We start from the raw sequence: 26,944 nt of genomic DNA, 5'->3' as shown, positions 1-26,944 counted from the left end.
GTGGAGGACATGCAGACCATAGACAGCTGTGAGTATATCTGGGAAGCAGGGGTGGGGTTCGCCCAGTCCCCCCCACTCAACTACATCCACGACCTCAACAGGTGAGTCACAGTGATGAGAGTCCTTATGTTAACGTCTGTGTTCTGATGATCTTTATGATCCTCTTTCCATCCTCTCTCTCTCCTCTTTCCATCCTCTCTCTCTCTCTCTCTCTCTCTCTCTCTCTCTCTCTCTCTCTCTCTCTCTCTCTCTCTCACTCTACCCCCACTATCTCTTACTCTCTCTCTCTCTCTCTCTGTCTCTCTCTCTTTCTCTCTCACTTTACCCCCACTATCTCTTACTCTCTCTCTCTCTCTCTCTCTCTCTCTGTCTCTCTCTCTCTCTCTCTCTCTCTCTCTCTCTCTCTCTCACTCTACCCCCACTATCTCTTACTCTCTCTCTCTCTCTCTCTCTCTCTCTCTCTCTCTCTCTCTCTACCCCCACTATCTCTTACTCTCTCTCTCTCTCTCTCTCTCTCTCTCTCTCTCTCTCTCTCTCTCTCTCTCTCTCTCTCTCTCTCTCTCTCTCTCTCACTCTACCCCCACTATCTCTTTCTCTCTCTCTCTCTCTCTGTCTCTCTCTGTCTCACTCTCACTCTACCCCACCATCTCTCTCTCTCTCTTTGTCTCTCTCTCTCACTCTCTCTCACTCTACCCCACTATCTCTCTCGCTCTCCCCCCCCCCCCCACTCTCTCTCTCACTCTCCCCGCTCTCCCCCCACTCTCTCTCGCTCTCCCTCCACTCTTGCTCTCCCCCACTCTCCCCCCACTCTCTCTCGCTCTCCCTCCACTCTCGCTCTTCCCCGCTCTCCCCCCCTCTCTCACCGCTCTCCTCCCACTCTCCATCTCTCTCTCTCCCCCCTTTCAATTCAATTTCAATTCAATTTAAGGGATTTATTGGCATGGGAAAGCAAGTGAAATAGATAATAAACAAAAGTGAAATAAACAGTACAAAATCAACAGTAAACATTACACTCACAAAGTTCCAAAAGAATAAAGACATTTCAAATGTCATTAGGTCTATATACAGTGTTGTAACGATGTGCAAATAGTTAAAGTACAAAAGGGAAAATAAATAAACATAAATATAGGTTGTATTTACAATGATGTTTGTTCTTCACTGGTTGACATTTTCTTGTGGCAACAGGTCACAAATCTTGCTGCTGTGATGCACACTGGGGTATTTCACCCAATAGACATGGGAGTTTATCAAAATTTGATTTGTTTTTTAATTATTTGTGGGTCTGTGTAATCTGAGGGAAATATGTGTCTCTAATATGGTCATAAATTTGACAGGAGGTTAGGAAGTGCAGCTCAGTTTCCACCTCATTTTGTGGGCAGTGTGCACATAGCCTGTCTTCTCTTGAGAGCCAGGTCTGCCCTCGGCGGCCTTTCTCAATAGCAAGACAATGCTCACCGAGTCTGTACATAGTCAAAGATTTCCTTAATTTTGTGTCAGTCACAGCGGTCAGGTATTCTGCCACTGTGTACTCTCTGTTTAGGGCCAAATAGCATTCTAGTTTGCTCTGTTTTTTTATAAATTCTTTCCAATGTGTCAAGCAATTATCTTTTTGTATTCTCATGATTTGTTTGGGTCAAATTGTGTTGCTCTCTCTCTCTCTCTCTCTCTCTCTCACACACTCTCTCTCTCTCTCTCTCTCACTCTCTCTCACTCTACCCCACAGTGAACCTCTTTCTATGTATGATTTTGACCACTCAGGACGGAGCTGCTTAGGCTGCTGCTAACCTGTTTCTCTGAGGCCATGTACCTCCCTCCGTCCTCAGACAACACCATCCTCAACCCCTGGGTCAGCTTCTTCTGCTCCACAGAAAACAGGTGCGCGCACACACACACACACACACACACACACACACACACACACACACACACACACACACACACACACACACACACACACACACACACATGCAATCCAACACAAACATTCACCAAACCACATCATTTCCCCCTAACAATAGCTGACACAAGTGATTATGGCCCTCTGTCCACCTAGGCATGCCCTGCCTCTCTTCACCTCCCTGGTAAACGTGGTGTGTGCCTACGACCCGGTGGGCTACGGCATCCCCTACAATCACCTGCTCTTCTCCGATTACCGGGAGCAGCTGGTGGAGCAGGCCGTGCAGATCCTCATCGTCACCCTGGAGCACGATGGAGGAGGGCTGGCCCACCGACCCCCCTCTCCCTCCAGCATGGAGGACCAGGATGTAAGGCCAGGACCCTTCCACACAGGGGGAGGGTGATGCTGTGTGTGTGTCTCTCTGTCTGTGTGTGTGTCTTTCACATTTAATTCAAATTACATTGTGTTAACATTCACCTTCAGAGACCAGGGGCCTGTCATGATACATTGTGTTAACATTCACCTTCAGAGACCAGGGGCCTGTCATGATACATTGTGTTAACATTCACCTTCAGAGACCAGGGGCCTGTCATGATCCATTGTGCTAACATTCACCTTCAGAGACCAGGGGCCTGTCATGATACATTGTGTTAACATTCACCTTCAGAGACCAGGGGCCTGTCATGTTACATTGTGTTAACATTCACCTTCAGAGACCAGGGGCCTGTCATGTTACATTGTGTTAACATTCACCTTCAGAGACCAGGGGCCTGTCATGATCCATTGTGCTAACATTCACCTTCAGAGACCAGGGGCCTGTCATGATCCATTGTGTTAACATTCACCTTCAGAGACCAGGGGCCTGTCATGGCCCTCAGTTGTTGCTGTTACATAATTTTTCTCTCTGTCTCTCTGCAGTCTGTGGGCCCTGACAACCTGTTTGTAAACTACCTTTCAAGAATTCACAGGGAAGAGGTACAGTCATTCTTCTTGTTGTCATATTTTTCACACATTTCAAATCAAATCAAATCAAATTGTATTTGTCACATGCGCCGAATACAACAGGTGTAGATCTTACAGTGAAATGCTTACTTACAAGCCCTTAACCAACAATGCAGTTCAAGAAATAGATTTAGGAAAATATTTACTAAATAAACTAAAGTAAAAAATGTAACACAATGGATGTAACAGAATAAAATGGCTATAGTCAGGGTGGCCATTTGATGAATTGTTCAGCAGTTTTATGGCTTAGAGGTAGAAGCTGTTAAGGAGCCTATTGGTCCTGGACATCCTCCTTTTAATGGTGCATTACATGTAGACTGAATGCTACACTGTTTTAGTTGTGAGGAATGTTCAGTCTCATTTAACCAGGCTACAGTGCAGCCGTGTCAAAAGACCCTAGTCTAAAGGTCTGACCCTAGTCTAAAGGTCATGTGACCCTAGTCTAAAGGTCATGTGACCCTAGTCTAAAGGTCATGTGACCCCCTCAGTAAGACTATTACTTTGTAGTTCTCTGTTCTTTGTAGTTCTATTTTCTTTGTAGTTCTCTTTTCTCTGTAGTTCTCTTTTCTTTGTAGTTCTCTCTTCTTTGTAGTTCTCTCTTCTTTGTAGTTCTCTTTTCTTTGTAGTTCTCTCTTCTTTGTAGTTCTCCCTTCTTTGTAGTTCTCTCTTCTTTGTAGTTCTCTCTTCTTTGTAGTTCTCTCTTCTTTGTAGTTCTCTTTTCTTTGTAGTTCTCTCTTCTTTGTAGTTCTCCCTTCTTTGTAGTTCTCTCTTCTTTGTAGTTCTCTCTTCTTTGTAGTTCTCTCTTCTTTGTAGTTCTCTATTCTTTGTAGTTCTCTCTTCTTTGTAGTTATCTTTTCTTTGTAGTTCTCTTTTCTTTGTAATTCTCTCTTCTATCATGTTTACACAGTTTCTCCTCTAATGGTACATCACAAGTGCATCTTTGCTATGTGAAAAGACGTTGGTCTAAATCTCTGAAATGAAAATGTGAACCTCAGAGCCTGCTTGTGTCACTCCCTCTCCAGGACTATGACTTTGTGTTGAAGGGACTGGCTCGCCTGTTGGTAAACCCTCTGATGCAGACCTACCTGCCTAACTCCACCAAGAAGATCCAGTTCCACCAGGAGCTGCTGGTGCTCTTCTGGAAGCTCTGTGACTTCAATAAGGTCATATATCATATATTATCATATATATTATTATCATATTATATATGATTATATGATCATAAGGTAGGAGACTAGCCTGATCCCAGATCTGTGTTATTCCTTACCATACTGTAGGGGTGCTAAGCTATACAGCACAAACAGATCTAGGACCAGTCTGGTAGGAAACCATGCAGGTTGTTATTGTGTTGACTGTATTCAGTTAAGCCACATTATATTTGAAAAAAAAAACATTTTAGCGAGATACCACTTCATCATCATCATCATCATCATCAGTGAATACACAACAGGTAGAAGACAGGTACATACATAATATACCATATTGACATCATCAGTGAATACACAACAGGTAGAAGACAGGTACATACATAATATACCATATTGACATCATCAGTGAATACACAACAGGTAGAAGACAGGTACATACATAATATACCATATTGACATCATCAGTGAATACACAACAGGTAGAAGACAGGTACATACATAATATACCATATTGACATCATCAGTGAATACACAACAGGTAGAAGACAGGTACGGTTGAAGTCGGAAGTTTACATACACTTAGGTTGGAGTCATTAAAACTAGTTTTTCAACCACTCCACAAATTTCTTGTTAAAAAACTATAGTTTTGGCAAGTCGGTTAGGACATCTACTTTGTGCATGACACAAGTCATTTTTAAACAATTTTTTGCAGATTATTTCACTTATAATTCACTGTATCACAATTCCAGTGGGTCAGAAGTTTACATACACTAAGTTGACTGTGCCTTTAAACAGCTTGGAAAATTCCAGAAAATGATGTCATGGCTTTAGAAGCTTCTGATAGGCTAATTGACATCATTTGAGTCAATTGGAGGTGTACCTGTGGATGTATTTCAAGGCCTACCTTCAAACTCAGTGTATCTTTGCTTGGCATCATGGGAAAATCAAAAGAAATCAGCCAAGACCTCAAGAAAAAAAATTGTAAACCTCCACAAGTCTGGTTCATCCTTGGGAGCAAGTTCCAAATGCCTGAAGGTACCACATTCATCTCTACAAACAATAGTACGCAAGTATAAACACCATGGGACCACGCAGCCGTCATACCGCTCTTGAAGGAGACACCTTCTGTCTCCTAGAGATGAACGTACTTTGGTGTGAAAAGTGCAAATCAATCCCAGAACAACAGCAAAGAACCTTGTGAAGATGCTGGAGGAAACAGGTACAAAAGTATCTATATCCACAGTAAAACGAGTCCTATATCGACGTAACCTGAAAGGCCGCTCAGCAAGGAAGAAGCCACTGCTCCAAAACCGCCATTAAAAAGATCATACTTTTTGGAGAAATGTCCTCTGGTCTGATGAAACAGAAATAGAAATGTTTGGCCATAATGACCATCGTTATGTTTGGAGGAAAAAGGGGGAGGCTTGCAAGCCGAAGAACACCATCCCAACCGTGAAGCACGGGTGTGGCAGCATCATGTTGTGGGGGTGCTTTGCTGCAGGAGGGACTGGTGCACTTCACAAAATAGATGGCATCATGAAGATGGAAAATTATGTGGATATATTGAAGCAACATCTCAAGACATCAGTCAGGAAGTTAAAGCTTGGTCGCAAATGGGTCTTCCAAATGGACAATGACCCCAAGCATACTTCCAAAGTTGTGGCAAAAGGGCTTAAAGACAACAAAGTCAAGGTATTGGAGTGGCCATCACAAAGCCCTGACCTCAATCCCATAGAAAATTTGTGGGCAGAACTGGAAAAAGTGTGTGCGAGCAAGGAGGCCTACAAACCTGACTCAGTTACATCAGCTCTGTCAGGAGGAATTGACCAAAATCCACCCAATTTGTGGGAAGCTTGTGGAAGGCTACCCGAAACGTTTGACCCAAGTTAAACAATTTAAAACTTCTGACCCACTGGGAATGTGATGAAAGAAATCAAAGCTGAAATAAATCATTCTCTCTACCATTATTCTGACATTTCACATTCTTAAAATCAAGTGGTGATCCTAACTGACCTTGTGAAAAACTGAGTTTAAATGTATTTGGCTAAGGTGTATGTAAACTTCCGACTTCAACTGTACATACGTACATAATAGACCATATTGACATCATCAGTGAATACACAACAGGTAGAAGACAGGTACATACATAATATACAATTTTGACATCATCAGTGAATATACACAACAGGTAGAAGACAGGTACATACATAATATACAATTTTGACATCATCAGTGAATACACAACAGGTAGAAGACAGGTACATACATAATATACAATTTTGACATCATCAGTGAATATACACAACAGGTAGAAGACAGGTACATACATAATATACCATATTGACAGTAACGGTACATTTAGTAGCCGAGATGATCAAAATCTTCATTGAAAATCAATAAAAGAGTCAAAATAGACTAGAGGAATAGCCTGCCCTCAACAGAGATAGAATAGAGGAATAGCCTGCCCTCAACAGAGATAGAATAGAGGAATAGCCTGCCCTCAACAGAGATATAATAGAGGAATAGCCTACCCTCAACAGAGATAGAATAGAGGAATAGCCTACCCTCAACAGAGATAGAATAGAGGAATAGCCTACCCTCAACAGAGATATAATAGAGGAATAGCCTGCCCTCAACAGAGATAGAGTAGAGGAATAGCCTGCCCTCTTCAGAGATAGAATAGAGGAATAGCCTGCCCTCAACAGAGATAGAATCGAGGAATAGCCGATCCTCAACAGAGATAGAATAGAGGAATAGTCTGCCCTCAACAGAGATAGAATAGAGGAATAGCCTGCTCTCAACAGAGATAGAATAGAGGAATAGCCTGCTCTCAACAGAGATAGAATAGAGGAATAGCCTGCTCTCAACAGAGATAGAATAGAGGAATAGCCTGCTCTCAACAGAGATAGAATAGAGGAATAGCCTGCTCTCAACAGAGATAGAATAGAGGAATAGCCTACCCTCAACAGAGAAACAAACACGCATCACATTCTAATAATCCATACCACCGTCTCTCTGCCCATCACAGAAGTTCCTGTTCTTTGTATTGAAGAGCAGTGATGTTCTGGACATCTTGGTACCCATCCTCTTCTACCTTAATGACGCCCGGGCCGACCAGTGTGAGTACAGTCTGTAGACACACACACACACACACACACACACACACACACACACACACACACACACACACACACACACACACACACACACACACACACACACACACACACACACACACACACACACACACACACACACACACACACAGAGAGACCTATCCTATGAATGATGGCAGGGTGTGAGTATAGTTTGTAGGGACTGGAATATACTATATATCTGTCTGTAGGGACTGGAATATACTATATATCTGTCTGTAGGGACTGGAATATACTATATATCTGTCTGTAGGGACTGGAATATACTATATATCTGTCTGAAGGGACTGGAATATACTATATATCTGTCTGTAGGGACTGGAATATACTATATATCTGTCTGAAGGGACTGGAATATATTATATATCTGTCTGTAGGGACTGGAATATACTATATATCTGTCTGTAGGGACTGGAATATATTATATATCTGTCTGTAGGGACTGGAATATACTATATATCTGTCTGTAGGGACTGGAATATACTATATATCTGTCTGAAGGGACTGGAATATACTATATATCTGTCTGTAGGGACTGGAATATACTATATATCTGCTAACGGCTGTGAATGTCTGCTTTATTTACGTATGCCTTGGTAATGGTTTTAGTGATTGTCTCTCGCTCTTGTGTGTGTGTGTGTATGTGTGTGTGTGTGTGTGTGTGTGTGTGTGTGTGTGTGTGTGTGTGTGTGTGTGTGTGTGTGTGTGTGTGTGTGTGAGCGTGAGCGTGTGTGTGCGCACGTGTTTCTGCTACAGCCCGTGTGGGTCTCATGCACATCGGTGTCTTCATCCTGCTACTGCTGAGTGGAGAGAGGAACTTTGGCGTGCGTCTCAACAAGCCCTACTCCGTCCACGTACCTATGGACATCCCAGTGTTTACAGGGACCCACGCCGACCTGCTCATAGTAGTAAGACTCTGCCATACAAGTTACAGTAGGCTACAGCATAGATATAGAATATATCTCTGTGGAATACAGTGTGACTGTAGCAGATGGATGAATTATGCAGGCAATATTACATTTTCTGTGATCTGCCTCTATGTGTTAATTAAAACGCCTCTCTAGTTATAGCTTGGTGTCTTTATTACACTTAGATTCAAATAGTATTTAATTCAAATATTTGTAATTGAGCCTGGAGTGCCAAATGGGCGGGGTTATCTCTATTGGGACTCTCCCATTGGTTCCATTGCGCCAAGCTAGATCAAGGAAGCGCAGATAAAGCATTTGAATGGAAACAAATCCTATAGAAATAGAATTGCTACAACAGACATTCAAGTCAATAAATGTTCTCTGATGGATGGCTTGACGGCGATTGAGTGTACCCATAAGTGTTCCAGTCAAATTGCCCTTGTCCCTTCTAGTAATTCTATCTCTATGTCTGTACCTCTCTGTGTGATCTCCAGGTGTTCCACAAGATCATCACCAGTGGCCACCAGCGTCTACAGCCTCTCTTTGACTGCCTGCTCACCATCGTAGTGAATGGCGAGTAGCTCTGCACTGGCTCCATCTGCTGGTCAAATGTGCACATGGTTCTTTATTTATTTATTTAACCTTCATTTAACCAGGAAAGTCCCATTGAGATACATAGTCTATTTTACAAAAGAGACCTAGCCACGAAGGCAGCAGTAGTCATTACAGTGTTACAGTGTTACATTACAGCGTTACAGCGTTACATTACAGCAGTAGTCATTACAGCGTTACATTACAGCGTTACATTACAGCGTTACAGCGTTACATTACAGCAGTAGTCATTACAGCGTTACATTACAGCGTTACATTACAGCGTTACAGCGTTACATTACAGCGTTACAGCGTTACATTACAGCAGTAGTCATTACAGTGTTACAGCGTTACATTACAGCAGTAGTCATTACAGAGTTACATCGTTACATTACAGTGTTACAGCGTTACATTACAGCAGTAGTCATTACAGCGTTACAGCGTTACATTACAGCAGTAGTCATTACAGAGTTACATCGTTACATTACAGTGTTACAGCGTTACATTACAGCAGTAGTCATTACAGTGTTACAGCGTTACATTACAGCAGTAGTCATTACAGAGTTACATCGTTACATTACAGTGTTACAGCGTTACATTACAGCAGTAGTCATTACAGCGTTACAGCGTTACATTACAGCAGTAGTCATTACAGTGTTACAGCGTTACATTACAGCAGTAGTCATTACAGAGTTACATCGTTACATTACAGCAGTAGTCATTACAGAGTTACATTACAGCGTTACAGCGTTACATTACAGTGTTAAAGCGTTACATTACAGCGTTACATTACAGCGTTACAGCGTTACATTACAGCGTTACAGCGTTACATTACAGCAGTAGTCATTACAGCGTTACATTACAGCGTACAGCGTTACATTACAGCGTTACAGCGTTACATTACAGCAGTAGTCATTACAGCGTTACACCATTTAAAACATATAGTAGGCTACAATCAGCACAACAACACGTCATCATGAGACAATCCGGTCCACAGGAAACATCTACAGTCCTTGTTGTAACCTCAGCCTCACAGAAAGTTCTGAGGTATTGAACAGTTACATTACTTTGGAACAGTCCCTGAGATCACCTTAAACACCCAAACAGATGTACTCATGAAGTAATTCTTAGGTGCTGTACATGCATATTGAGATGTTACTTGCTTTTTAGTCTAGCTAGGATTAGGCTCAATCTGTGGTCAAAAGTACAGTATCTCTACAAATGACTCCTCCTCCCTCTCCTCCACAGTGTCATGACTCCTCCTCCCTCTCCTCCACAGTGTCTTCCTACCTGAATGACTCCTCCTCCCTCTCCTCCACAGTGTCTTCCTACCTGAATGACTCCTCCTCCCTCTCCTCCACAGTGTATTCCTACCTGAATGACTCCTCCTCCCTCTCCTCCACAGTGTCTTCCTACCTGAATGACTCCTCCTCCCTCTCCTCCACAGTGTCTTCCTACCTGAATGACTCCTCCTCCCTCTCCTCCACAGTGTCTTCCTACCTGAATGACTCCTCCTCCCTCTCCTCCACAGTGTCTTCCTACCTGAATGACTCCTCCTCCCTCTCCTCCACAGTGTCTCCCTACCTGAATTACTCCTCCTCCCTCTCCTCCACAGTGTCTCCCTACCTGAATGACTCTTCCCTCTCCTCCACAGTGTCTCCCTACCTGAATGACTCCCCCTCCCTCTCCTCCACAGTGTCTCCCTACCTGAATGACTCCTCCTCCCTCTCCTCCACAGTGTCTTCCTACCTGAATGACTCCTCCTCCCTCTCCTCCACAGTGTCTTCCTACCTGAATGACTCCTCCTCCCTCTCCTCCACAGTGTCTCCCTACCTGAATTACTCCTCCCTCTCCTCCACAGTGTCTCCCTACCTGAATGACTCCTCCTCCCTCTCCTCCACAGTGTCTCCCTACCTGAATGACTCCTCCTCCCTCTCCTCCACAGTATCTCCCTACCTGAATGACTCCTCCTCCCTCTCCTCCACAGTGTCTTCCTACCTGAATGACTCCTCCTCCCTCTCCTCCACAGTGTCTTCCTACCTGAATTACTCCTCCCTCTCCTCCACAGTGTCTCCCTACCTGAATGACTCCTCCTCCCTCTCCTCCACAGTGTCTTCCTACCTGAATTACTCCTCCCTCTCCTCCACAGTGTCTCCCTACCTGAATGACTCCTCCTCCCTCTCCTCCACAGTGTCTCCCTACCTGAATGACTCCTCCTCCCTCTCCTCCACAGTGTCTCCCTACCTGAATGACTCCTCCTCCCTCTCCTCCACAGTGTCTCCCTACCTGAATGACTCCTCCTCCCTCTCCTCCACAGTGTCTTCCTACCTGAATGACTCCTCCTCCCTCTCCTCCACAGTGTCTTCCTACCTGAATGACTCCTCCTCCTTCTCCTCCACAGTGTCTCCCTACCTGAATGACTCCTCCTCCCTCTCCTCCACAGTGTCTCCCTACCTGAAGAGTCTGTCCATGGTGGCAGCCAACAAGCTGCTCCACCTCTTGGAAGCCTTCTCCACCAACTGGTTCCTCTTCTCCGCCTCCCAGAACCACCATCTTGTCTTCTTCCTGCTGGAGGCCTTCAACAACATCATCCAGTACCAGTTTGATGGTGAGAGGATCAGTGTTTACCCAGCCTGCTCCTCTCAGAACAGGTTACATGTCTGACTTCGTAGAATAGCATAAGACTGTATTTAGTCCTGCTGTAGTCTGGTCTGTTGGTATTGCTGCCGACTCCGGACCACAGATACCGGCTAGCGACGGGGGTTTGAGCCTGTCTCTGCCACTCTCCTACCTGGGTCCCTCTATAATCTATCTCCGGCTCTCAATTCCTCACTGTTCCATGGAAAAATAAATACAATATGAACGGGAATTCTAATTAGTCTTTTTATATGTTTCTTACTTTCTGTGGGTTCAGTCAGTAGAAGGACTATTCACTACCTGCCTTTGATGTGCTGCTGTGTCGTATCAATGTAACCCTCATAATCCCTTGCTCTTAAACGTGCAATTATCTTCCAGGAAACTGTAACCTAGTCTACGCCATTATCCGCAAACGCAACTTGTTCCATCAGTTGGCCAACCTGCCGTCCGACCCCTCCTCCATCCAGAAGGCCTTGCTAAGGAAGAGAAAGTCACCGGATGCTATCACCGGCATCTCCCGTACCAGCTCCCAGGAGACGGTGTCCATGGAGGGTTCCCGTCCAGCCGTCCCCGCCGAGCCAGGAACGCTGAAGACCAGCCTGGTCGCTATACCAGGTACACCACTGATCTATAACTATAACAACTTATATACAGTGCCTTCGGAAAGTATTCAGACCCCTTGACTGTATCCACATTTTGTTAAGTTACAGCCTTTTTCTAATATTGATCAAATAGTTTTTCCCCCTAATCAATCTACACACAATACCTCCAAAATGACAAACTAAAAATACTTTTTCATACATTTTTGCTAATTTATAAAAAATGAAAAACATTTACATAAGTATTCAGACCCTTTACTCAGTACTTAGTTGAAGCACCTTTGGCAGCGATTACAGCCTCAAGTCTTCTTGGGTATGACTCTACAAGCTTGGTACACCTGTATTTGGGGAGTTTCTCCCATTCTTCTCTGTAGCTCCTCTCAAGCTCTATTTTTGTATTTTTTGTATTTTTATTTCACCTTTATTTAACCAGGTAGGGCAGTTGAGAACAAGTTCTCATTTACAACTGCGACCTTGCCAAGATAAAGCAAAGCCTCTATCAGGTTGAATGGGGAACATTGCTGCACAGCTATTTTCAGGTCTCTCAAAAGATGTTAGATTGGGCTCAAGTCAGGACTGTGTCTGGGCCACTCAAGGACATTCAGAGACTTGTCCCAAAGCCACTCCTGTGTTTTTTTGGCTGCTTAGCGTCGTTGTCTTGTTGGAAGGTGAACCTTCGCCCCAGTCTGAGGTCCTAAGCGCTCTGGAGCAGGTTTTCATCAAGGATCTCTCCGTTCATCTTTGCCTCGATCCTGACTAGTCTCCTAGATCCTGCCACTGGAAAACATCCCCACAGCATGATGCTGCCACCACCATGCTTCACCGTAGGGATGGTGCCAGGTTTCCTCCAGACGTGACACTTGGTATTCAGGCCAAAGAGTTCAATCTTGGTTTCATCAGATCAGATAATCTTGTCAAGGATGATCAATGGAAACAGGATACAGCTGAGCTTAATTTCGATTCTCATAGCAAAGGGTCTGAATACTTATGTTAATAATGTATTTCTGTTTTATTTTATTTAATGATTTTTTTTACCCCTTTTTATCCCCAATGTCATGGTATCCAATTGGTAGTTACAGTCTTGTCCCATCGCTGCAACTCCCGTACGGACTCGGGAGAGGCGAAGAACGAGAGCCGTACGTCCTCCGAAACACAACCCAGCCAAGCCGCACTGCTACTTGACACAATGCCCGCTTATCCCGGAAGCCAGCCGCACCAATGTGTCGGAGGAAACACCGTACACCTGGCAACCGTGTCAGTGTGCATTTCGCCCGGCCCGCCACAGGAGTAGCTAGTGCGCGATGGGACAAGAACATCCCTGCCGGCCAAACCCTCCCCTAACTCGGATGACGCTTGGCCAATTGTGCGCCCTCCCATGGGTCTCCCGGTTGCGGCCGGCTGTGACAGAGCCTGGACTCGAACCAGGATCTCAAGTGACACAGCTAGCACTCCGATGCAGTGCCTTAGATCACTGCGCCACTCGGGAGGCCATATATATTTTTTTCCCGCTTTGTCATTTAAGGGTATTGTGTGTAGTAAATTGCTTTATTTAATACATTTTTCGAATAAGGCTGTAACGTAACAAAATGTGGAAAAAGTCAAGGGTTTTGAATGCTTTCCGAAGGCACTTTATATCTATCTATAACCAGGGATTTTTCTGCCATTGAAACACTTGGGCAGGCCGCCTAATAATTTTGTGTTAAACAAATCTAAATATATTTTAGGTTATTCAAAGTAGTCACCCTTTGCCTTGATGACAGCTTTGCACACGCTTGGCATTCTCTCAACCAGCTTCACCTGGAATGCTTTTCCAACAGTCTTGAAGGAGTACCCACATATGCTGAGCACTTGGCAACTTTTCCTTCACTCTGCGGTCCAACTCATCCCAAACCATCTCAATTGGGTTGAGGTCCGGTAATTGTGGAGGCCATGTCATCTGATGCAGCACTCCATCACTCTCCTTCTTGGTCAAATAGCTCTTACGCAGCCTGGAGGTATGTTGTGTCATTGTCCTGTTGAAAAGTAAATGATAGTCCCACTAAGCGCAAACCAGATGGGATGGCGTATCACTGCAGAATGCTGTGGTAGCCATGCTGGTTAAGTGTGCCTTGAATTCTAAATAAATCACAGACAATGTCACCAGCAAAGCACCCCCACACCATTACACCTCCTCCTCCATGCTTCACGGTGACAACCACACATGCGGAGATCATCCGTTCACCTACTCTGCATCTCACAAAGACACGGCGGTTGGAACCAAAAATCTCAAATTCAGACCAAAGGATAGATTTCCACTGGTCTAATGTCCATTGCTCGTGTTTCTTGGCCCAAGTAAGTCTCTTCTTATTACTGGTGTCCTTTAGAAGCGGTTTCTTTGCAGCAATTTGACCACGAAGACCTGATTCACGCAGTCTCCTCTGAACAGTTGATGTTGAGAAGTGTCTGTTACTTGAACTCTGTGAAGCATTTATTTGTGCTGCAATTTCTGAGGCTGGTAACTCTAATGTACTTATCCTCTGCAGCAGAGGTAAGTCTGGGTCTTCCTTTCCTATGATGAAACTTCCTCATGAAAGCAAGTTTCATCATAGCGCTTGATGGTTTTTGCGACCGCACTTGAAGAAACTTTCAAAGTTTTCGAAATGTTCCGGATTGACTGAAGTAATGATGGACTGTCGTTTTGCTTTGCTTATATGAGCTGTAATATTGACTTGGTCTTTCACAAAATAGGGCTATCTTCTGTATACCACACCTAACTTGTTACAACACAATTGATTTGTTCAAACGTATTAAGAAGGAAGTTAATTATCCATCATGTATGACATTCCTGGGAGTGTGTAAAGTTATATTTTGTATTACCATATAATTGTTGTATGTTCTCTATATGTATGTACTTGAAAATGTATCAATTGACCAATTCGGCACATTTGGGCAGACTTTATTGTGCAGTATTGCAATGCTTCACTGTATTTTTAATTTTTTAATTTCACCTTTAGTTAAACAAGGCACACTTGTTAATTGAAATGCGTTCAGGTGACTACCTCATGAAGCTGGCTGAGAGAATGCCAAGAGTGTGCAAAGCTGTCATCAAGGCAAAGGGTGGCTACTTTGAAGAATATCAAATATCAAATATATTTTGATTTGTTTAATACTCTTTTGGTTACTACATCATGCCATATGTGTTATTTCATAGTTTTGATGTATTCACTATTATTCTACAATGTAGAAAATATAAAAAATTAAGAAAAACCCTTGAATGAGTAGGTGTGTCTAAACTTTTGACTGGTATTGTATATACTGTATATATATTTGTGTATTTTATATTATACATTTTCAGGGTGAAAAAACGCTTTTAGTGTAAACTCAAACTACTAAAGCCAGATATAAAGTATGTAGAAAAGATAATGGAATGTCAGTGCCTTGGCGTTTTTCCTATTTTGTTGCATTACAACATGTAATGTAAATAGATTTTTATTTGAATGTCATGTAATGGACATTACTTAAAGAAAAAAATAAGCAAACACGTTTGGTGTTCGCCAAAAAGCATGTGGGAGACTTCCCCAAACATATGGAAGAAGGTACTCTGGTCAGTTGAGACTAAAACTGAGCTTTTTGGCCATCAAGGAAAACGCTATGTTTGGCCCAACATCTCTCATCACCCGAGAACACCATCCCCACAGTGAAGCATGGTGGTGGCAGCATCGTGCTGTAGGGATGTTTTTCATCGGCAGGGACTGGGAAACTGGTCAGAATTGAAAGAATGATGGATGGTGCTAAATACAGGGAAATTCTTGAGGGAAACCTGTTTCAGTCTTCCAGAGATTTGAGACTGGGACGGAGATTCACCTTCCAGCAGGGCAATGACCCTAAGCATACTGCTAAAGCAACACTCAAGTGGTTTAAGGGGAAACATGTAAATGTCTTAGAATGGCCTAGTCAAAGCCCAGACCTCAATCCAATTGAGAATCTGTGGTATGACTTAAAGATTGCTGTACACCAGCAGGAACCCATCCAACTTGAAGGAGCTGGAGCAGTTTTGCCTTGAAGAATGGGCAAAAATCCCAGTAGCTAGATGTGCCAAGCTTATAGAGACATATCCCAAGAGACTTGCAGCTGTAATTGCTGGAAAAGATTTCTCTACAAAGTATTGACTTTGGGGGGGAGAATAGTTATGCACGCTCAAGTTTTTTTGTCTTATTTATTTATTGTTTCACAAGAAAAAATATTTTGCATCTTCAAAGTGGTAGGCATGTTGTATAAATCAAATGATACAAACTGCCAAAAAATCAAAATCAAATTTAATTCCAGGTTGTAAGGCAACAAAATAGGAGAAATGCTAAGGGGGTGAATACTTTCACAAGGCACTGTATATACATTTTTAGAATATAATCTTTGAGAACTAACAATCAGCAAAATAAAAGCTAGAAAGTCAGGGCAATAGAAAATTCCAAAAACAATGAATTTAACAGTATATTTATTTTGTTATTAAGTTTGAGCAAAATAGCACAGCGTTATCCATGGCAAAATGCATAGAATTTCAGGAAATTATTTTTTAAACGTAATTCCAAGGCAAAGAGTTTAGAATTGCAGCAAATTAACTTTAAAACTGCAACATTTTCTCTCAGCTCCATTGCAGAATATGTGGATCCCTGGAAATTAGCTTTAAAACCAACATTTCCTCTCAGCTCCATGGCAGAATATGTAGATCCCTGGAAATTAGCTTTAAAACCAACATTTCCTCTCAGCTCCATGGCAGAATATGTAGATCCCTGGAAATTAGCTTTAAAACCAACATTTCCTCTCAGCTCCATGGCAGAATATGTAGATCCCTGGAAATTAGCTTTAAAACCAACATTTCCTCTCAGCTCCATGGCAGAATATGTAGATCCCTGGAAATTAGCTTTAAAATTGAAACATTTTCTCTAAGCTCCATGACAGAATATGTAGATCCCTGGACATTAGCTTTAAAACCAACATTTTCTCTCAGCTCCATGGCAGAATATGTAGAATCCCTGGAAATTAGCTTTAAAATTGCAACATTTTCTCTCAGCTCCATGGTAAAATATGTAGAATTGCAGGAAATGAACTTTAAAATTGCAAAAATGTATCTCGGTTCCATGGACAAATACTGAGAATTTCTGGAAATTGTCTTAAAAATACTAAAATTGCAAAAAAATATTGTTTTAAATACCAAGATGGAGGCCTCTGAAATTCAGCCGTGCTGACCGTGCCCATTGCCACGCCCACCACCTAAGCCCATTTTTGATCCATAAAAAACCCTGTATGACCACCTATCTATAACTACTATCTGAACACTACTTATATTCTATACCAGGTACACAACCTATAACTACTATCTGATCACTACCAGGTACAATAACTACTGTATCTATAACTACTATCTGATCACTACCAGGTACAATAACTACTGTATCTATAACTACTATCTGATCACTACCAGGTACAATAACTACTGTATCTATAACTACTATCTGATCACTACCAGGTACAATAACTATTGTATCTATAACTACTATCTGATCACTACCAGGTACAATACCTACTGTATCTATAACTACTATCTGATCACTACCAGGTACAATAACTACTGTATCTATAACTACTATCTGAACACTACCAGGTACAATAACTACTGTATCTATAACTACGATCTAAACACTACCAGGTACAATAACTACTGTATCTACAACTACTATCTGATCACTACCAGGTACAATAACTACTGTATCTATAACTACTATCTGATCACTACCAGGATTCTATACCAGATACACAACCTATCTATAACTACTATCTGAACACTACCAGGTACAATAACTACTGTATCTATAACTACGATCTAAACACTACCAGGTACAATACCTACTGTATCTACAACTACTATCTGATCACTACCAGGTACAATACCTAATGTATCTACAACTACTATCTGATCACTACAAGGTACAATACCTACTGTATCTATAACTACTATCTGATCACTACCAGGATTCTATACCAGGTACACAACTGCACCTCCCCCATATGGACTCTCTCAACACAACTGATATCATCCAGTGGTGTGTCATACTTTTGTATGAACTGACATATAGCTTCTCTGTCCTTCAGGACCACAAAGGAAATAAGCCACTGTCTTTATTGTGCTATCTCTGTCACATTCGGAACACCTTTGTACTGTGTAGATTGTTTTACTGTGCAATCAAATCCATCCCTGTCTGCAGCCATTGACAAACTGACTGAGAAGTCTCAGGTGTCAGAGGATGGCACCATGATCTCTGTGCTGAAGATGGAGCATTCACACGCGTCACACCACACACCCCAGGCTGTCCACTCACCCCAGGCTGACCACACACCCCAGGCTGTCCACAGCGCCATTGTAGCGGCCAGCGACACAGAGTCTGTTTCTGGAAGGGACAATGAGGTAAGACTGTGTGTGTGTGTGTGTGTGTGTGTGTGTGTGTGTGTGTGTGTGTGTGTGTGTGTGTGTGTGTGTGTGTGTGTGTGTGTGTGTGTGTGTGTGTGTGTGTGTGTGTGTGTGTGTGTGTGAACACATGGGTACGTGCGATCTTGTGTGTATGTGTGTGCATCAGTCATCAGTGTTCTATGTTCTCAGGATGTTTTCTACACTGAGGCAGAGATGGAGAGAAGGCGCATGTCAAGCACATCATCCACCATCTCCTGTACCTCTCAATCTCACTGGGCCCCTACACCAGACTGGGTGAGTAGGTATCAATCTCACTGGTCCCCTACACCAGACTGGGTGAGTAGGTATCAATCTCACTGGGCCCCTACACCAGACTGGGTGAGTAGGTATCAATCTCACTGGGCCCCTACACCAGACTGGGTGAGTAGGTATCAATCTCACTGGTCCCTACACCAGACTGGGTGAGTAGGTATCAATCTCACTGGTCCCTACACCAGACTGGGTGAGTAGGTATCAATCTCACTGGGCCCCTACACCAGACTGGGTGAGTAGGTATCAATCTCACTGGGCACCTACACCAGACTGGGTGAGTAGGTATCAATCTCACTGGTCCCCTACACCAGACTGGGTGAGTAGGTATCAATCTCACTGGGCCCCTACACCAGACTGGGTGAGTAGGTATCAATCTCACTGGTCCCCTACACCAGACTGGGTGAGTAGGTATCAATCTCACTGGGCCCCTACACCAGACTGGGTGAGTAGGTATCAATCTCACTGGGCCCCTACACCAGACTGGGTGAGTAGGTATCAATCTCACTGGTCCCCTACACCAGACTGGGTGAGTAGGTATCAATCTTACTGGGCCCCTACACCAGACTGGGTGAGTAGGTATCAATCTTACTGGGCCCCTACACAAGACTGGGTGAGTAGGTATCAATCTCACTGGGCCCCTACACCAGACTGGGTGAGTAGGTATCAATCTCACTGGTCCCCTACACCAGACTGGGTGAGTAGGTATCAATCTCACTGGGCCCCTACACCAGACTGGGTGAGTAGGTATCAATCTCACTGGGCCCCTACACCAGACTGGGTGAGTAGGTATCAATCTCACTGGGCCCCTACACCAGACTGGGTGAGTAGGTATCAATCTCACTGGGCCCCTACACCAGACTGGGTGAGTAGGTATCAATCTCACTGGGCCCCTACACCAGACTGGGTGAGTAGGTATCAATCTCACTGGGCCCCTACACCAGACTGGGTGAGTAGGTATCAATCTTACTGGGCCCCTACACCAGACTGGGTGAGTAGGTATCAATCTTACTGGGCCCCTACACAAGACTGGGTGAGTAGGTATCAATCTTACTGGGCCCCTACACAAGACTGGGTGAGTAGGTATCAATCTCATTGGGCCCCTACACAAGACTGGGTGAGTAGGTATCAATCTTACTGGGCCCCTACACAAGACTGGGTGAGTAGGTATCAATCTCACTGGGCCCCTACACCAGACTGGGTGAGTAGGTATCAATCTTACTGGGCCCCTACACAAGACTGGGTGAGTAGGTATCAATCTCACTGGGCCCCTACACCAGACTGGGTGAGTAGGTATCAATCTTACTGGGCCCCTACACAAGACTGGGTGAGTAGGTATCAATCTCACTGTACCCCTACACCAGACTGAGTGAGTAGGTATCAATCTTACTGGGCCCCTACACAAGACTGGGTGAGTAGGTATCAATCTCACTGGGCCCCTACACCAGACTGGGTGAGTAGGTATCAATCTCACTGGGCCCCTACACCAGACTGGGTGAGTAGTTTTAATAGTAATATGATAATATTGTCATTTAAAAGACGGTTTTATTTAAAGCCACTTAAAGAACTGTCAACATGGACAGTGACACATGTATTCAGTAAGTGGCCTATGCGGGACTCAAACCCACAACCCTGGTGTTGCCATGGCCATACTCTAACCCACAACCCTGGTGTTGCCATGGCCGCACTCTAACCCACAACCCTGGTGTTGCCATGGCCACACTCTAACCCACAACCCTGGTGTTACCATGGCCACACTCTAACCCACAACCCTGGTGTTGCCATGGCCACACTCTAACCCACAACCCTGGTGTTGCCATCACCACACTCTAACCCACAACCCTGGTGTTGCCATGGCCACACTCTAACCCACAACCCTGGTGTTGCCATCACCACACTCTAACCCACAACCCTGGTGTTGCCATAGCCACACTCAAACCCACAACCCTGGTGTTGCCATGGCCATACTCTAACCCACAACCCTAGTGTTGCCATGGCCACACTCTAACCCACAACCCTGGTGTTGCCATAGCCACACTCTAACCCACAACCCTGGTGTTGCCATCACCATGCTCTAACCCACAACCCTGGTGTTGCCATCACCACACTCTAACCCACAACCCTGATGTTGCCATCACCATACTCTAACCCACAACCCTGGTGTTGCCATCACCATGCTCTAACCCACAACCCTGGTGTTGCCATGGCCACACTCTAACCCACAACCCTGGTGTTGCCATGGCCACACTCTAACCCACAACCCTGGTGTTGCCATCCTCACACTCTAACCCACAACCCTGGTGTTGCCATCCTCACACTCTAACCCACAACCCTGGTGTTGCCATGGCCACACTCTAACCCACAACCCTGGTGTTGCCATCGCCACACTCTAACCCACAACCCTGGTGTTGCCATGGCCACACTCTAACCCACAACCCTGGTGTTGCCATCGCCATACTCTAACCCACAACCCTGGTGTTGCCATCACCACACTCTAATAACCCACAACCCTGGTGTTGCCATGGCCGCACTCTAACCCACACCCTGGTGTTGCCATGACCACACTCTAACCCACAACCCTGGTGTTGCCATCACCACACTCTAACCCACAACCCTGGTGTTGCCATGGCCACACTCTAACCCACAACCCTGGTGTTGCCATCGCCACACTCTAACCCACAACCCTGGTGTTGCCATGGCCACACTCTAACCCACAACCCTGGTGTTGCCATCGCCACACTCTAACCCACAACCCTAGTGTTGCCATGGCCACACTCTAACCCACAACCCTGGTGTTGCCATGGCCGCACTCTAACCCACAACCCTGATGTTGCCATGGCCACACTCTAACCCACAACCCTGGTGTTGCCATGGCCGCACTCTAACCCACAACCCTGATGTTGCCATCGCCATACCCTAACCCACAACCCTGGTGTTGCCATGGCCACACTCTAACCTACAACCCTGGTGTTGCCATGGCCACACTCTAACCCACAACCCTGGTGTTGCCATGGCCACACTCTAACCCACAACCCTGGTGTTGCCATGGCCATACTCTAACCCAAAACCCTGGTGTTGCCATGGCCACACTCTAACCCACAACCCTGGTGTTACCATGGCCGCACTCTAACCCACAACCCTGGTGTTGCCATGGCCACACTCTAACCCACAACCCTGGTGTTGCCATGGCCACACTCTAACCCACAACCCTGGTGTTGCCATCACCACACTCTAACCCACAACCCTGGTGTTGCCATAGCCACACTCTAACCCACAACCCTGGTGTTGCCATGGCCGCACTCTAACCCACAACCTTGGTGTTGCCATCACCATACTCTAACCCACAACCCTGGTGTTGCCATCGCCACACTCTAACCCACAACCCTGGTGTTGCCATCGCCACACTCTAACCCACAACCCTGGTGTTGCCATGGCCACACTCTAACCCACAACCCTGGTGTTGCCATGGCCACACTCTAACCCACAACCCTGGTGTTGCCATCACCATACCCTAACCCACAACCCTGGTGTTGCCATCGCCATACCCTAACCCACAACCCTGGTGTTGCCATGGCCACACTCTAACCCACAACCCTGGTGTTGCCATCGCCACACTCTAACCCACAACCCTGGTGTTGCCATGGCCACACTCTAACCCACAACCCTGGTGTTGCCATCGCCACACTCTAACCCACAACCCTGGTGTTGCCATCGCCACACTCTAACCCACAACCCTGGTGTTGCCATCGCCACACTCTAACCCACAACCATGATGTTGCCATCGCCACACTCTAACCCACAACCCTGGTGTTGCCATGGCCACACTCTAACCCACAACCCTGGTGTTGCCATCGCCACACTCTAACCCACAACCCTGATGTTGCCATCGCCACACTCTAACCCACAGCCCTGATGTTGCCATCGCCACACTCTAACCCACAACCCTGGTGTTGCCATAGCCACACTCTAACCCACAACCCTGGTGTTGCCATGGCCACACTCTAACCCACAACCCTGGTGTTGCCATGGCCACACTCTAACCCACAACCCTGGTGTTGCCATCGCCACACTCTAACCCACAACCCTGGTGTTGCCATCGCCACACTCTAACCCACAACCATGATGTTGCCATCGCCACACTCTAACCCACAACCCTGGTGTTGCCATGGCCACACTCTAACCCACAACCCTGGTGTTGCCATCACCATACTCTAACCCACAACCCTGATGTTGCCATCGCCACACTCTAACCCACAGCCCTGATGTTGCCATCGCCACACTCTAACCCACAACCCTGGTGTTGCCATAGCCACACTCTAACCCACAACCCTGGTGTTGCCATGGCCGCACTCTAACCCACAACCCTGGTGTTGCCATCACCATACTCTAACCCACAACCCTGGTGTTGCCATCGCCACACTCTAACCCACAACCCTGGTGTTGCCATGGCCACACTCTAACCCACAACCCTGGTGTTGCCATCGCCATACCCTAACCCACAACCCTGGTGTTGCCATCGCCATGCTCTAACCCACAACCCTGGTGTTGCCATCGCCATACCCTAACCCACAACCCTGGTGTTGCCATCACCATACTCTAACCCACAACCCTGGTGTTGCCATGGCCGCACTCTAACCCACAACCCTGGTGTTGCCATCACCATACTCTAACCCACAACCCTGGTGTTGCCATCACCATACTCTAACCCACAACCCTGGTGTTGCCATCACCATACTCTAACCCATAACCCTGGTGTTGCCATGGCCGCACTCTAACCCACAACCCTGGTGTTGCCATCACCATACTCTAACCCACAACCCTGGTGTTGCCATCACCATACCCTAACCCACAACCCTGGTGTTGCCATCGCCATACCCTAACCCACAACCCTGGTGTTGCCATCGCCATACTCTAACCCACAACCCTGGTGTTGCCATGGCCGCACTCTAACCCACAACCCTGGTGTTGCCATCACCATACCCTAACCCACAACCCTGGTGTTGCCATCGCCATACCCTAACCCACAACCCTGGTGTTGCCATCGCCACACTCTAACCCACAACCCTGGTGTTGCCATTGCCACACTCTAACCCACAACCCTGGTGTTGCCATCGCCACACTCTAACCCACAACCCTGGTGTTGCCATGGCCACACTCTAACCCACAACCCTGGTGTTGCCATGGCCACACTCTAACCCACAACCCTGGTGTTGCCATGGCCACACTCTAACCCACAACCCTGGTGTTGCCATCGCCATACCCTAACCCACAACCCTGGTGTTGCCATCGCCATACCCTAACCCACAACCCTGGTGTTGCCATCGCCATACCCTAACCCACAACCCTGGTGTTGCCATCGCCACACTCTAACCCACAACCCTGGTGTTGCCATCGCCACACTCTAACCCACAACCCTGGTGTTGCCATCGCCACACTCTAACCCACAACCCTGGTGTTGCCATGGCCACACTCTAACCCACAACCCTGGTGTTGCCATGGCCATACTCTAACCCACAACCCTGGTGTTGCCATGGCCATACTCTAACCCACAACCCTGGTGTTGCCATGGCCACACTCTAACCCACAACCCTGGTGTTGCCATGGCCATACTCTAACCCACAACCCTGGTGTTGCCATGGCCATACTCTAACCCACAACCCTGGTGTTGCCATGGCCATACTCTAACCCACAACCCTGGTGTTGCCATCGCCACACTCTAACCCACAACCCTGGTGTTGCCATCGCCACACTCTAACCCACAACCATGATGTTGCCATCGCCACACTCTAACCCACAACCCTGGTGTTGCCATGGCCACACTCTAACCCACAACCCTGGTGTTGCCATCACCATACTCTAACCCACAACCCTGATGTTGCCATCGCCACACTCTAACCCACAGCCCTGATGTTGCCATCGCCACACTCTAACCCACAACCCTGGTGTTGCCATGGCCACACTCTAACCCACAACCCTGGTGTTGCCATGGCCACACTCTAACCCACAGATCCATTCTAGATAGAACCCTCTGCAAAGGGTTTTACCCAGCACCAAAAATGGTTCCCCCAAACTGAAGAACCCTGTATGGTTCTACTTAGCACCTTTTGTTCTAAGAGTGTAACGTGTCCCTTCCTTCTCCCTCAGGTCCTCTCCTGGAAGTGTAAGCTCCCCCTACAGACCATAATGCGTCTGCTGCAGGTGCTGGTCCCGCAGGTTGAGAAGATCTGTATTGACAAGTAAGTCAAACATCACTGGTCATATTGGTCATCAAAGGTTTACTTCTATGAAGTGTCAGTAGATGCACTGAAGTTATATTATTATATATATTATAAGTTATATTATTATTTATTTTCTAGCTTTGCTCCCAACCCCCCCATACAACACACACCATTCATTTTGGAAGAAACACTTTAATGACTGATGATATTTAAATATCTGTTTTTATGTATGTGGAGCCAAAGAGAAATTTGCACCTTACGTGGACAATAAGGTTTTCCTGATTCTAATTGTAACAAGATATTTTCCCTCTCTCTCAGAGGTTTGACAGACGAGTCTGAGATCCTGAAGTTCCTCCAGCATGGTACCCTGGTGGGCCTCCTGCCCGTCCCCCATCCCATCCTCATCCGGAAGTACCAGGCCAACGCCGGCACGGCCATGTGGTTCCGCACCTATATGTGGGGAGTGGTCTACCTGCGGTGAGTAGGGCATGATGGGAGCTGTAGTCCTATGGTATTTCACTCATTTTCATGATTCATGTGGGGTTTCATCTGTGCACTTCTTTCTTCTGGGATGCAACAAACAGAAGAAAATGAATTAAGCAAGGAGGGACTTCCTGGTCTTGTCCAATAAGAAACACTTGTTTTCGTTTCTCCATTGGATTTTTTTTTTCAAATGTTCCAATCCTTTCTATCTTCCTCTTAGATCTAAGATGAAATAGTCTTCCAATGTTTTCCAATGCATTTAACATTTTAAACCTTTATTTGTCTTCACAGCAACGTGGACCCGCCCATCTGGTACGACACGGACGTACGTCTCTTTGAGATCCAGAAGATGTAGATAACAGGAAAGAGATGTTGACTGAAGATGGGACTACTTCCTGTCTTGTTCCTGCCCCTTCCTCCTACTGGCACTCTCTCCCTTGAACCTCACCTACCTTCAACTTGCCTCATCATCATCATCATCATCATCATGCTTGCCCCTCACACCTTCTCTTTGACTTTCCCCTGGTTGTGCAAACGTAATGTGGACAATATTGAGAAAGGGGGGGATAACTAGCACCTACTCCAAAAGCAGGAGGTTGAGTTGTACAGGGTTCAAATTACAGGGGGGCTAAGAGGGGCTGGGCACCCCTTTTACAAATCAGGACCCCATATAAGAAATAAAATATCTATGTGAAGCCATACCAGAAGTGTCGAAGACATAAACAATGGGCACCCACAAGGGTCAATGTGTAATTCAAACCCCTAGAGTTGGATGAGGATAGGATTGGACTATTATCTACACTGTGTATCTGTAAGTACACCCTGAAACCTCAAGACTACAGAATGTCTGTCAAAGCACTGAGACATTAGAGTGTTAGCAAGCAAACTGTCTTTCCGTCTGCCCTTCCTAATCATGGACTCCATGTTAAAGCTCTGTGTGAAAACGCAGCTTTGATGGAGAGAGTATGGGAGACATTGGTTACACTTTATTATGACCTTTATGAGTAAGACATTATATAAACGTATACATGTTTATAAATTATTATACATTTGTAGGAATTCCAATGCTTCTAAATGCAGAAATGTTTACTGTTGCTTATTCATGAAATGTATTATAAAGTGTCAAAATTACGCTTTTAGACAGCAGCCTAAAATATTCTCGGATGGCATTGCTATTTCACATTAATTGTATTTAATTGACACATTAAAGTGAGAACGTGTCATGTTGTGAAATTGCACATCCTCCAACGAGACCTTACTGCTGGGTTCTTTGTAAAGTGGCAATGTGACAAGGTACTGTATCTCTTCAGGAACTTGAAAAGGACACTATTGTCTGTTCCAGACTGAAAGAAACAAATATCCAAACCAATTTTATAATACTGCCTCAAAGTCAACGGCTATATCTTACATGTACATGTTATATTTGTCTGCATATTATTCTGCAATCAGCAGTCGACTGTAAATACTGTGCTTGATGTTTAAAGTAGTATTTTTTTCTTGAATTATACAGAATAATACTATATTATAAACTATTCATAAAGGAACCAGCAAAGCC

General features: G+C 45.3%; 1 protein-coding gene across 1 annotated transcript; it reads left to right on the top strand.

Moving 5' to 3' along the window:
- LOC120043819 (protein HID1-like) lies at positions 1 to 26,944 on the top strand. The gene is made up of 15 exons (XM_038988415.1): positions 1 to 101; positions 1,759 to 1,875; positions 2,054 to 2,264; positions 2,816 to 2,872; positions 3,922 to 4,062; positions 7,076 to 7,166; positions 7,959 to 8,110; positions 8,605 to 8,683; positions 11,145 to 11,309; positions 11,717 to 11,953; positions 18,177 to 18,376; positions 18,569 to 18,673; positions 24,833 to 24,924; positions 25,225 to 25,383; positions 25,681 to 26,944. Exons 1-15 carry the CDS (start codon positions 10 to 12, stop codon positions 25,742 to 25,744), a joined length of 1,962 nt encoding a protein of 653 aa, XP_038844343.1. The 5' UTR covers positions 1 to 9; the 3' UTR covers positions 25,745 to 26,944.

Source organism: Salvelinus namaycush, chromosome 3, assembly GCF_016432855.1.
Source record: "Salvelinus namaycush isolate Seneca chromosome 3, SaNama_1.0, whole genome shotgun sequence".
Classification (NCBI taxonomy): domain Eukaryota; kingdom Metazoa; phylum Chordata; class Actinopteri; order Salmoniformes; family Salmonidae; genus Salvelinus; species Salvelinus namaycush.
Note: the sequence above shows the minus strand (reverse complement) of the source record. Positions and strands in the feature narration are given on the sequence as shown.